At 43.9% G+C, this 12763-nt stretch overlaps 1 protein-coding gene across 7 annotated transcripts in view; it reads right to left on the bottom strand.

Moving 5' to 3' along the window:
* Positions 1-238: 238 nt before the first annotated feature.
* The window catches only part of LOC101751159, a 48145-nt gene continuing 35620 nt past the window's right edge, over positions 239-12763 (bottom strand). For 2 of the 7 annotated variants that reach the window (XR_006930908.1, XR_006930909.1), the window contains 6 exons: positions 9355-9427; positions 8781-9213; positions 7822-7940; positions 2417-2495; positions 818-1840; positions 239-515 (listed from right to left, as the gene is read on the bottom strand). Coding sequence is in view for 1 of the 7 variants with exons in the window: in XM_040706166.1 (XP_040562100.1) it covers positions 497-515; positions 818-943; positions 2417-2495; positions 6904-7081 (402 nt within the window). In the remaining 6 variants the exon portion in view is untranslated. The other 5 variants (XR_006930910.1, XR_006930907.1, XR_006930911.1 and 2 more) reach the window with 5 other exon arrangements.

Genomic DNA, 12763 nt, shown 5'->3' on the forward strand with positions numbered 1-12763 from the left:
GAGCTGTGAGGAGATGTGTCCAAGGTCATCATATGCAGCAGTGAGGATCAGAAACCTCCTGAGTCTTGGGTCTACCTCTAAGCCTCTCTATTGCTCCTGGCTGATCCCTGCCTCCTGCAACCGATGGGAGAAGAAATTCTTCCAATGGCAGCTACTTCACCAGAGGATGCTCAAAGGCAGCTCGCAAGAAAGTCTGAGCATTTCTAATCAAGTTAAAGGAGGGCTTACAGACATAAAGTCATGTTGAGAGACATTCTCTGAATTTATTCACACCCTAACCCCTAGATAAAAATAGCTTTATATGTTAAGTTTAGGACCAGAGAGAGCCCAGAGGATAGAGAGGGATTATCAGAAAAGGGCAGGAAGGCAGTCAGAAAGAAGCAAGGGGACATCTTGTACAATTTCCATGAAGGGAATAATTAATTCGAAGTGTATACAGACAGCTCTGGGAGTGTCCACTCTAGAGATTTTCAAAGAGTCCTTTGCTGCTTTGGGCTCACTGTAAATCGAGTGTCCTAAAAAAAAAATACTTCAGCTATGCATTTCATTTCAGTTATACAGTGTTTAAATGCCAAGGGATGAGGGAAAACTTTCTTATTAAAGGGCTGCGAGAGTTTAATAAGGTACACAGTCATTAGAAAGTTGTTGAGTCATGAAAATAGTCTCAATAATTTGAAATTAATGTTTAGTGTATGCTGTACCATAAAATGCTTAGATGTTGTGGCCATGGATACGAAAGAAAAACCTTAAGGCCATGACTACACGAGCAAGTTACCGCAAGGTAAGCAAGGGTGTAATTTCAGAGCACGCTACTTACATTAAGGTAAGTTCCCATTGGAAGGCTGTTGTCCCGGGACCAGGGCAGGCAGCTGAGCCCTCTGCTGAACATGGCACAGGCTGCCCTTGAAGGGCTGCTGGCTGAGAGCACGAATACAGCTGGGTACTGCAGAACAGATAAAGCACGGTAAATCGAGCAGTAGCCGAACTTTGAGTAACTTTGCTCTCTAGCACAGATGTAAGAATTGATGGACTACGTGAAGGAGTCAATGCAAGAGAAATAGGCACAGTCAAGAAGCTTAATGGGAAGGGCTACAACCTGGTATAGAGATTCTACTTCATTATATGAATACACACATTAATAAATGCTTGCAAGTAATAATCAGGGCTGCAGCTCCTCAGTACCGCTGGCTCTGTTGGAGAAGTAGGGAAAAATGACTACCAACAGTTCTGCTCTCTCCTCTCTTCTGTGGAAAAACACAGTGCTTTGAGAATTGAGCCTGCTTCTGCTGATCTGCCCTTTCTTTTCCATCTCTGGGTCCTGCCAAGCAAAATTCACCGAGTTCTGCTTATGACTTTAAAAAAGACCAGAATTTCTGGATGTAGTTTGTTGTGGAATGTGTTCCTGATAAACCATTTAAAGCCAGGACAACAAAGTTCCTATCCCAGATTAAGAATTCATCCTGGAGCTTGCCTGGAGCCTGTCCAGTGCTGGGTGGAAAAATCACAGCCTTTCTAACCCCAGTCACAAGGGGTGTCCTGGAGATTTTCCTTTTCAATTCGTTAATTCAATTAACTGCAGGGCTTTTCTTTCCTTCCTCCCACTAGTTAGTTCAATGAAGGGAGCTGCAGCCATTTTTCTTCTCCAAATTTTGCAAACTGTTCATACATCCTGTTGTGAAAAAGGGAGTGGATCTTCACCAAGAGAACCCAGTTACTGCACAGGTGAGTGGGAGGAAGGATCTGAGTCCTCCAGACAAACCCCCAGGAGCAGGTGGGCAATCCTGAAGTTCAGACCATCTTCTTTACACACCCCTCTTCTGCCCAGACAGACGTATGCAACCTTGGAGGAGTGAAAGAAAGAAATTACAAAGGCAGCCATGAGCCCAGTGAGTACAGCCATCAACTTTCACTGCCCCTCTCACAGTTAGGACTTCATCAGATCAGACTGCAGCTTCCTTTGGAATTAGACCCAGCAATGACACCTAGTCATTCCACGCACCCTTTTGTTACAGATCGAGGGCTGATGACCCTATAACCCGTGTTTGTCTACTTCCCTGTTGGGCTGGCCTGCAGATCAAGGCTATAGGAATCTCACTGCCTCATGAGCAACGTTCCAGACCCAAGACAGAACTACAAATATAATCTGCTTACATCCTGAAAAAAACTCAAGCAGAACTAGAATGCCTTTGTAAAGCCTGATTTATGCCCCAAAAGTTTTGCAGGCATTGCACATCACTCAGTGCTTCCTAGGTGGAAAGAGAAGACAAACTGGAAAAGGTAGAAAAATTGTTTTTTCCCCACATTGATTGCTTTCCTTCCTAGCATTCCAGTGCCCCCCTCATAGCAACATCTTTCAGACCAAGGGAGGTAGGATGTGCTTTGGAGCCATCACACCTTACGCAGAAGGGGAACGTACCACAGTGGGCACTGCTTGGCATTCCTCATACCCCATGTGGACACAGGGAGCAGGTTGCAGATCCCAGTCAGCACATCACCTGAAATTACATAGAAATTAAGCAGAAAATATTCTTCATTCACTAGTTAAGAGTAGCCTGCATTTCTGCTCTTGCCCAGCTCTACAGTGATGAAACATCATTCCAGTAGAGTACAAAATACTCCAAACATCTACAAGCCTGCTGTCTTGTTGACTGAAGGCATCTGTTTTCTTTAGGTACTCACAGTAACAGTGTCTCAAGAGTTAAACAACTTAGAAGAAGGGGATTTTAGTAGAATATCCGGAGTGGCAGCCATTATCAGCAATGTTAATCTGTCACATCTTTCCTGAACTGTACATACCACGCTCCATCACATTGGCATGTCATGGCCTGCATTGTTACGAGCTGTGCTGAAGCTGTAGCCAGCCACAGTTTGGCATCTTGGTGAACCTTCTGATCCAAGAAAATACGGGAAAGAAATAAAAAAGGAAGTAATTTTCAAAATAATAATGTAAAAAACCCCCCCAAAAATAAAAAATATAAAAAAAATCAAATCAACTCACCTCTAAAAAAAGCAGCCAAAACTAACCCCAAAACTCATAAACAATTATTAAGATGGACATTTTTCAAATATAACTATAAAATAAATCTGTTTGTATTAAGATAGACCCTTGAGTCTACACCACTTAAGGGGTGCCAGACAGCCTAAAACCTAGAGCTATTCTTCATCACGGTTCTCTGCTATTCAAGCACATTCAAAGAAGGAAAAAAAAAAAGCAACAAAAGAACAAAAAAACACATTTGTTTCCTGGTTCCTGTTTTCCTGGTTCTGGCCAGAACCTGGCCCACAGCCAGGCTGTCCTGAAAACATCCTGTATCTGAGCCTGGAAATGCACCAGACTTGAGCTGGACCAGTTCTCAGAGTCAACATTGCTGGGGAACACAGAGCCCACACCCCAAAGCCCAGCCCTCCGTGCAGACACCAGACTGCAGACACCAGATGAGGGGGAAGGCTCTTGGCTCTATTGTTGTTGTTGAGCTTCTGGAAAGGAGCTAGGGAGAGGAAAAATCTTCTGGAGAGGATGAAAAAAGTCTCACAGGAATGGATGATCTCACTTGTCCACACACACACACCCAGACGTACAAATATATATAATTAACTGAAAAATACTGTGTGGTATAAAGGTTTCTTCAGCTTGGGTACATCACACTTGGGCTAGTCAGGTTGGGTGCAATCATAACAAAGAGTTCTTCCCACATACCTCCTGCTAAGAGCCCTCCTACCACATCATAGCTTTTTAGTATATACTTAATTCTGTTGATAGGTACCTCTATGCTTTTCATACACAGAAAACTAGACATGTGATACAATTATTAAATGCATATGTAATAGGCTATGCACTCATCGATAGAATATACAGGTTTTATGTGCACACATGTTTTTGTACGGGCAGTTTGTTGACTCTTTCAAACTGTAACAAGTATAAGTGAATAAAGGGCAGAAGATAAGGTAACGTCCAATTCAAACACCATAAGACAATCCAAAGCTCCATCTGCTTTTGTCTCTGCGTGGGGCACATGTGAAAGAACAGAGGGAGAGCGATTCCAGTAGCCCATGCTGTAGGATTTTAGGGCTCCTTAAGCAGTCCCATGACAACTTGGACAGCATTGCAAAAAGCAGCCCAATACATGGCCAAAATGTAACAGTTTCACACATATAACATCTTCTACATCTCCTTCCTCGTTTGCTACCTTCTAAGGGACACAGAAGAGAAAATGCTTCTCAGAGCACAGCTCAGACCCTTACCAATACACCAGCTGTGTAATTTCCATGCATTACTATGATGCTGTATGGCACGACATACAGGCCATGCCTCTATTCTGTTCCAAAGAAAGATCTTTTATCTGGGCTTGTTTGTTTTAAGGGAAGCATGGGGCTTCAGACATGAGCCTCTATTTGTTTTCATTTCATTTTTAAGGAAATGCTGTTAAGCAATCCCACATACTTTCTACTCATCCTGCAGATGAAGTTGCATGCTTAAATATAGCTGGTGGTGCACATTATTTCCACCCTGAATATGCACAGCTTCCGTAATGGGCATTCTCAGTTCTGACCAGGGCATATTGAGTCCCCGGGAACCAGTCTGATAGCAAAACCAAACACTTTTCTTGCAAAAAAGTAGATCTCCTAAAATTTTGCAAAGGTCATGACTGGCTTAATACAACCAAAGAATGAGGGGTGGTGGGGCGGAAAGAAGAGCTGTGCTACTTCTGCTGAGGTACCTCCAGGAGCAACTACACAGTTGCAGCATTAATGGAAATAGTTAACTATGTCCACTGTTCTTGCTAGAGCAGGAGCTGGTATGTTGTTTGTCTTGCACTGAAGAAGTAGGCCAGTGTTTCTCAACAGGAAGGCCCGTCTTGGATCCCAGACAAAGAGGGCTCAGGAACACCAGCCCTCAAATAACCTAACCACTCGCTCATCCCGACCCTTTACACATGGAAGAAAACTCACCACCACAGCTGCACAACTGCATCCAGCCTCCCCACAAAACAGTTAACTTGATCCCTGAGCAGAGATACTAATGAGAGGAGCCAAGGATGGTTATTTTTTAGGTAACCAGAATGCCCTACACTTTACTGGCCTTATGTGACTTTTAGCTTCTTGTTCCAAATGCCGAGCTACTGAAAAGCTTGTCTGTTTTTTAAGACTCCAGGTCATTCCTTTCTCTGTGTCCAAGCTGTTCTTCCAATATCTTTTTAAATTGGCTGCTTGTTTCCAGTGAGTAGACTCTGAACAGCAGGAAAAACTCTGTAAGAGAGATTGTCTTCTTGCATATAAATCTTACTTTGAAAGAAGCTGGTATTTTTGGAATTCCAGGGTTGGGTTCTTTCCCTGCAATATTTTTTGCTCTGCCACTTACAGGAACCCTGTGTGTCTAAGAGGAAGATGCTTTCTCAACTCTAACCTGAAACAAGGGCCACAAGATAAACACCTCCTTTTCCTAAGCACATTTTCTCAGTTAAGGGAGCATTCCCTTTCAGTCTGCTCAAGGCTTTCTTCATTTGTCTACATCTAGGTGTGCAGCTTTCTGGGAGGGAATTTGCCTTCCCCTATTTGTGTATAAGGATCAATGGTAGTCATGGTATGGACAACTCAGAGATGCTTTGAGGTTCAGTTACACATTGTAAGAGCCTTGACCAAAAGCATTATTTACAGCCAGTTGCTCCCAACAACAACACATGTAAACTTGTAAGAATGAGTTACAAGTGTCAAAGGAAGAACAGCTCTGCCCCTGAGGCTTATGTTTTATAAAAACCTGATGGTCGGAAAAAGCACAACACAGTCAGACTGAAAAGCAGCCCAGAAGAGGGTCTGTTTAACATCATGAGTTTCAGCTGTACGCATCCATACTCACTAAAGCCAGCTCCTCAACCTTGATGCCTTCCTGCACCCACCCCTTGGTTTATACTCCACTGCTGGTAGAGCCTCTGTCATTGGGAAACAGCATAGTGCAGGAGAACGTCTAGCAGTCCCCTGGCCACATGCTTATACATCACTTAAAAATCCCCTTCTGTGACAGAAGCCTGGTGCTGTGGGCTTTTCTTTGCCATGGGACCCAACGTACCCCAACACAAGCTGTGGCACGGTTTCATGCCTAGGCAAAGGAGATACCAAGAGATTTGGGGACTGTGTGTGTAATGGATGGCAGCCCTCTGTATACTGAGTTTGACATCCTAGAAAAAGGAAAGTGCTTTCCTGCCCAGTACTGCACCTGGCTGGTTGCACCTCCTAGGTGTCCCCCGGCCACACTGGTAAGTTCATTATAAGGCAAAGAGGGACGTATAAAAATAGAAGATGGGTCAATGGCTAATGGCTTGCTGTTCCTTTCTCATCCACATAGACAGCAGCAAACTCTAAGCTGAGAAGGACAGAACAAAGCAACTTTCTCATGTGTTAATGCTTACACAGCCACATTTAACACCAGTAGAGGGACAGGGCCCAGTCTACCTTGCAGTGCAGATATCTCCCACTCTGGGCTCACAACATTGCTGATGGAGAAAACTAGGCAGTTTTAGGGGGGATTAGCAAGGCTTGTTTGGGCTGTCAGCTTAAGGTGACTCAGTCCTTAGACACATCTCATGCCCTCTGCTTGTTAGAAGGGGTGTCTAGACAATGCAGGTGTGCCATGTCCACATCTGGGGGGGATGAATCCCCTCTGACACCACCCATCTGTAGGGCAGCACGCTACAAAAAGGGAAGGGAGGTCTCAGCCCCCGTGGAGAACTAGCAGCCTCACTGCTGGCTGACTTGCACAGTCAGCTGTGGGCTGCACAGGGAAAACAGTGCCCAAACCTCAACCCTCTCTGGCTCCTAGCGTTTCAGTAACTCTGCTGCTCCCCTCTTGGAGCTCTACAGAGACAGCCAGGAGCCAAGCAGCGCTGATGAAGCTCCCAGTTAACCCACCTGATGGATGGGCTTCTCCAAGCAACTCCAGCATCTGGATGCAAACATGCATACCGCCCTCGCTGCTGCGTGGTCTCCAGGGCAACTTCCACCAGTGTGTACACAACAGGACAGTCAGGTAGCTGCCTGTGTGCCACTGAACAGCATCACAACCTTTTATTCCTGGCATCAGGCTCATAGAGATGAATAAGGCTGATATGAGCACTGACACCACCTTGCTATAATGTGCCTAAGTCTCCAGTGTCAATCTCAAAAGCCAATAACATTTCTATTACATACATTCATACACAGATACAAACACACCTCACTGTTCTCTTTCACAATACCACTCAGTAGTACCAGCACTGCTCACCTACAGAAGTTATGAAAGCCTCAAATCTGTATCTAACACAGCATAAGACATCAATATCTCTCCTTTATATATAGTTTGTTTATTTTCATTGCTCAGGGTCTAATCCTAGTCATAGCTATATGCAGCAAAGGTCCACAATCATCATGTTTGTCTTTTGGGAGTGGGCTGAAATAGCTTGGGACTGAATAATGGTAGACTGAATCATTTTCATTCAAATATCTAAATGCAAACATAAATTTGGAGTCTGGTCTTGCTTCCATTTGCAGACAACTTATTGAGCAGAAAGGCCCAACAGTAATTCTGGAGATATCTCTAGAGAGTGAACAAGTGAGGTCTGGAAGATCCTGTAGACAAGTTGTCCCAACACAACAAGGACTTCAAAGGGAGGATCTAATGAATGAGATTTACTGCCTCATGCAATGGACATTCACATTAAAACTCCACTATCTATGAACGAGGTACCATTTTACCAAATGCACATGTGGTCATGTCTGATGCCCTCTAGGACTACAGTTTTCAACATTTGAGAAACACTGTTAAAAAAACATATAGTTTTTTACACTTACCACACAATATTAAGGTTTAAATCCCTGTCACTCATTCGGTGATGATGATGATGATGAATTTAAGTGAAGAACTTTTCAACGATTAGAAGCCTTTCCAAAGACATGCCCAAAATACAGTCCTGGAAATCAAGGGACAATGAATACACTGACAAGTAGGTAGACAGGGATTTGTGCAGAAATATCTGCATGTGCATGTGTGAGGGGAAGAAACAAAGATGAACTAATCCCTTTCCTTGAGGCTATATCTTTGCTGTTTCAGACTGGCACGTGTCTCCTTTGTTTTCAATAATAGGGGCAATTATATCTGAAATGTTCAACTGTAAATCCATCATGCAATTAAGGGAATTCAAACTGCTCAGAACTAAGGGAACATTTAGAGATGGATTATGGTCAGAGATTCTGAAAATCACACACCATGCTTTCCATCACTCGACTCAAAAGCTCAGGCAGCTTACTGTTTTCCCCAGGGACCTATCTTCCCACCACAAGATAAGAGAACCACACACTGATCCCAGTGAAAATCACCAGTGCACTGTGGTGGATGAAAACAGCCTTCAGAGAGGGATTTTTGGTTTGAGTTTCCTTTAAATTTTTTGACCCTTCTTATCACTAAACAAAAGCTTGTGGTCTTTCTTAGATTGTCTACAATTAAGTTCTTATAAAACCATAAGGCCTGGATAAAGTTAGTCTTATGCAACTTGGATGAAGATTTTTCCCACTGTAATTATTATTGAAGAAATCTATCATTATATTTTACAGGGAAGCCTAAAATGCATGGCACTTAGTTAAAAAGCACAGATCTTCTGTATTTCCAAATCCTCCCACACTCTACTGCCTATATTTGAAGGCACACACACAAAAATAAGGAGTACTAAAAGAGAAAACTCGTTCTTTGCTCACAGGATCACAAGTGAGGCTCACCTACTGTGGGCACTGAAGCAGGGAGTACCCAGGCTTACCTTAAGTTTTGTGTGCATGAAAGCCTCTCTAGCTCAGTGGTGGAGCAATGGCAATGGTGCAAACGTGGGTCCTATATGCAGGGTCTGCTATGCTTTGTGCTGCTTCTCTCTGTTGGTGGTTGCCAGCTTGGCTTGAGCCCAAGGCATAGATCCTTGCTTAGGAAGGGTGAACTTGAACTTTCTGCTTCTGGGCTGGTGTGCAGCTGTGCACAGCTGGCCAGTGCTGCCAGGCCAAGGGAGAGGAACATCCTGTTTCCTCCTTCAGAAAGGGATTACCATTTCACCGTGTCTTTACAGTAAAGGAAGGAGAGATTGGTCAGAGCACAGCCTCAGACTTGAGCTTCACCAGCAAAACTGAAGCAGAGCTCAGGAACTAGAGATTGCTCTGATTCCGATGGGTCTATCTGGTACTTCATGAACAGGTGAGCTGTACCTGACATAAAGAGCAGAAACAAAAATCATTTGCACCTTCCTTCCCTTTCTTCTCAATACAAACAGAAAATGATATTTTGGGTGATCTTTAGGTAAGGAATGCCATTACTTATGCCACAGTCACTTGGGTAATATTTCTTACCGATAGCCTTTTGCAGGGCAAGCTCAGGCAAAGAAGACCAAATCTTTCCTTCAGGGCACCCATTGACTTATAACTGCAGAAATGCCAACAACAAAAAAAATCAAATGAAAAATGGAACATGAGTGTACAGGGCTTGACTCAGAAACCATAACGTTTGGGGGAGGGTTTTTGTTGTTCATTTTTACTTTGGGGTGTACTTAGGTCACACTCTACATAAGTGCAAGGGCTAGAAACACTTTTTTTTCTTTCTTTCTTTTAAATGAAAATTAGATTTCTTACATAATAGTGGGTTATTCTTTTTTTCCAAAAGCATAACATTGCAAAATTCATGATAAAATTATGAGAATTGGCTACATAGTAAATACTGATTCCACTTCTACATGCAGCTCTGCACAAATGTTGAGTTGATTAAAAACTAGACAACTTTCTTCCACTCACCACACTTGGATTGTTATACAAACCAAAAATCTTCGTGTTCTGAGTATCACCCAATCTTACTTGAAGCCTTTTGGCTAGCCGGGGTTTGTTTCTTCACTGGAATGAATGGGACAAGTACTCCACCCATCCTTTTAAATAGACTTAAGCTGTATCATTTAAGTTACTTGGAACAGGATGCAGGGACCATCAGTAAAGGATTAACTGTAACAAAATCTTTGTGAGGTTAAAAACTGGACAAGCTGGCCGTTCAAACTTAGTGATGGGCTATTTGCCTGTAGCAAACCAACCTTCCGAAAAACAACCTAATTACATGTCTCTGGCTTAAAGGTGGTGTGTGTGAGTTTCTGTTGTTTCTGGAAGATGCCCCAGTGGAAATGCACCTACAAAGCTGTTAAGAAGCCACCAGCTCAGATGGAGTGGACAAGTGGACTACAGACTAGGATTTAATTAGCGAGAGGCGTGAAAAGCCAGCAATCCAGCCCAGCATTCTCTGGATTTCATCTCTGGCACAGGAAGGGTTTGCATGTTCCCCGCTTGTGGCTTCTATTTTAGCCTGTATTCATTGCTGAGATGCTTTAACACAGCTGTGCTGGTTCATTAACTGCTCAGCATGTCACTCAGCCCAAGCAAATGGCTTTGGGGTAGTGTTTTCCAGGGACTCAAAGGAAGAGTAGACCTCTGTGAGGAAAAGAAGGTGTTGGTGTAGGAGATATTTGAGAATCTCATGAGATATTGAGAAGACGACTCAAGCAAAAGCAAGGCAGCTTCTCACAGTAAAATGGCTGGCACTCGACTGGAGATTTCAGCAATAATCCTCAGCCACTCAGACCCTACTGAGACACCAGTGAACCAAGATTTCTCTTTGAGTTACAGCTAACACCGCTAGGAAAGAGCTCACAGCTCCTGCAGCTTTCCTTATAGCCCCAGAAGAGCACACTGTGCAGACACGCAGCGGCCACCAAGAATGAGAGAAACAGATTTTCACCAACCCCACCCTCTTCTGCTCACTGCATCCTGTTCTCCAGCAAGAACTACATGCAAAATTATAGCACACTCAAGCCTTGCCCTTGAATGCTTCAGTTAGGAAGGTGCCCTGCCCTAGCTGCGTCAGAGATGTGCTGAACCATGCAGCTGCTAGTTGGGCACTGTTTCCAGTGCCAGTAACAGGGTCCATACCGTGCTGCAAGTGACTCATGCTGAGATCATCCTGCTCAGGAAGAGGCAGGAGTGGTCCCACCTCTTCCTCTGGGGAGGGCCCATGGCATGGATGAACAAAGCAGGTGCTGCAAACAGGGATGTTCGGGGCTTCCCAGTGCCTTGCCCCTAGGATCCCTGTTTCCTGCATGGCAGAGGGAGGCAGGCCATAGAGAACATGTTGTCTGCCAACGCACGCTATGGCATCCATCATACTGACAGCCATTGGCCATAAGCAGTCTGGGATAGGCATCCCCGGCACGTGGCCCTGGCATGCTGGCATGCCTCTGCTCCTCACCCTGGCTCTGCTGCAATCACCATGTTACCCTGCCATGGCTCAGTCTCCCTGCTCCTGCTTCATGTTGTGTGTTAATCCAGCCCCTTGTAACTGCTCACTTCATCCTTCACGCACGTAGCGTATGGAAGACTACTGTAAGTTCAGGTGGTGTAAAAGACCCAGTTTTAAATGAAAGAGATTAGGAAATGCACATGGCACTGTGGAAAGCACAGTCTTCATGACCACTATCATGCTGGTACTGACACTATCTCAAAAACCAGAGATAACAAGGCCTCTGTAATGCTGTTTCGTAGTCCATCCTGATCTGCTCATCATTGTGCTGTTCCAGCCTTTGACCAGAGCTGTACCAGCTCTTCCCAAATAGGTTTTCCCTAGTAGTCGCCTCCTATGCACATGCACTCACACATGTCAGCAGCACACAAGCTGCTTACGCCTGCTGTTCCAAGTAATCATTGCTGCTCAAACTGTCATTAGAAACTCAGCTTGGACTAGAAACTAAAGAGATTGTCAAAAACACATTTTACTGCTCTTCCTGCAAAACTCTTGAACTCCTCAAAGTGGAACACATGAAAGCAATCTGAGGTTAGCATGTAATACACAAACCACATAAAAGAGATAATTTAGTATTAGACACGTTACCAGAAACAGGTTGAAACTAATAGAGGTTTTGCATTGAGGTCATAAAATACAGCACTTTCATAATCTTGTGTGGCATCCTTACTTAATGTGTCTTGATGGGGGATAACTACAAGTGCTCCTATGTTGATAGGAGCCTGAATACAAAAATGCTTTCCCCCCCTCTCCTGGTTTTTAGAGAGAGACATCCGTAGGACAGTCTCCAAATGGCAACAGACCATCCTGAAGAGATGGCCAAAGCCTCACCTCTATTCTCCCTCTTCCCTTCCCTCTTCTTCCATAATTACTGAAAAGCCACACCAACAAACTGAATCCAAGCACTCCTTTGCAACCAGATCCACTGTGGAGAAGACTTTTCATAATAGCATTGTAACACTATTTTAGCACTGTCATCATGTGTCTTAAAAACTGTTGCCAATGATCCAGTTGGAGCACCAGCATGAACAGCATACCCTCCTTGGAGCTGCTGACTGGCCATGCCTTGGGCATGGAGAGATGAGCGTGGAGATCAATCTACTAGAGGTATAAATGAATCCATGTGAGATATCTCTTCTGATACTTTGGGTAAATGACCTATCATTAATGACTGTCCGTTGCTGACTCCTGTAAGCTTCAACCATGTCATCTCTATTTTTACAGACCTTGAAGTCCAGATCCTCATTGTAAGACAGAAACAATAACAGATTTAATATATGTCAAACAAGATTCAAACACCTTCTGAAAATGGAGCAGTATTGCACCTTTAAAAAGTACGTTGGCTGAGAAACTGTCTATACTTTAAAAGTTAGCTTGGTATGAAAGAGCTACATAGCAAAATGCTAAATCTCTCTAGAGAACAGAGTT

The sequence above is a fragment of the Gallus gallus genome, chromosome 9 (genome assembly GCF_016699485.2).
Source record: "Gallus gallus isolate bGalGal1 chromosome 9, bGalGal1.mat.broiler.GRCg7b, whole genome shotgun sequence".
In the NCBI taxonomy this organism is placed as follows: Eukaryota; Metazoa; Chordata; class Aves; order Galliformes; family Phasianidae; genus Gallus; species Gallus gallus.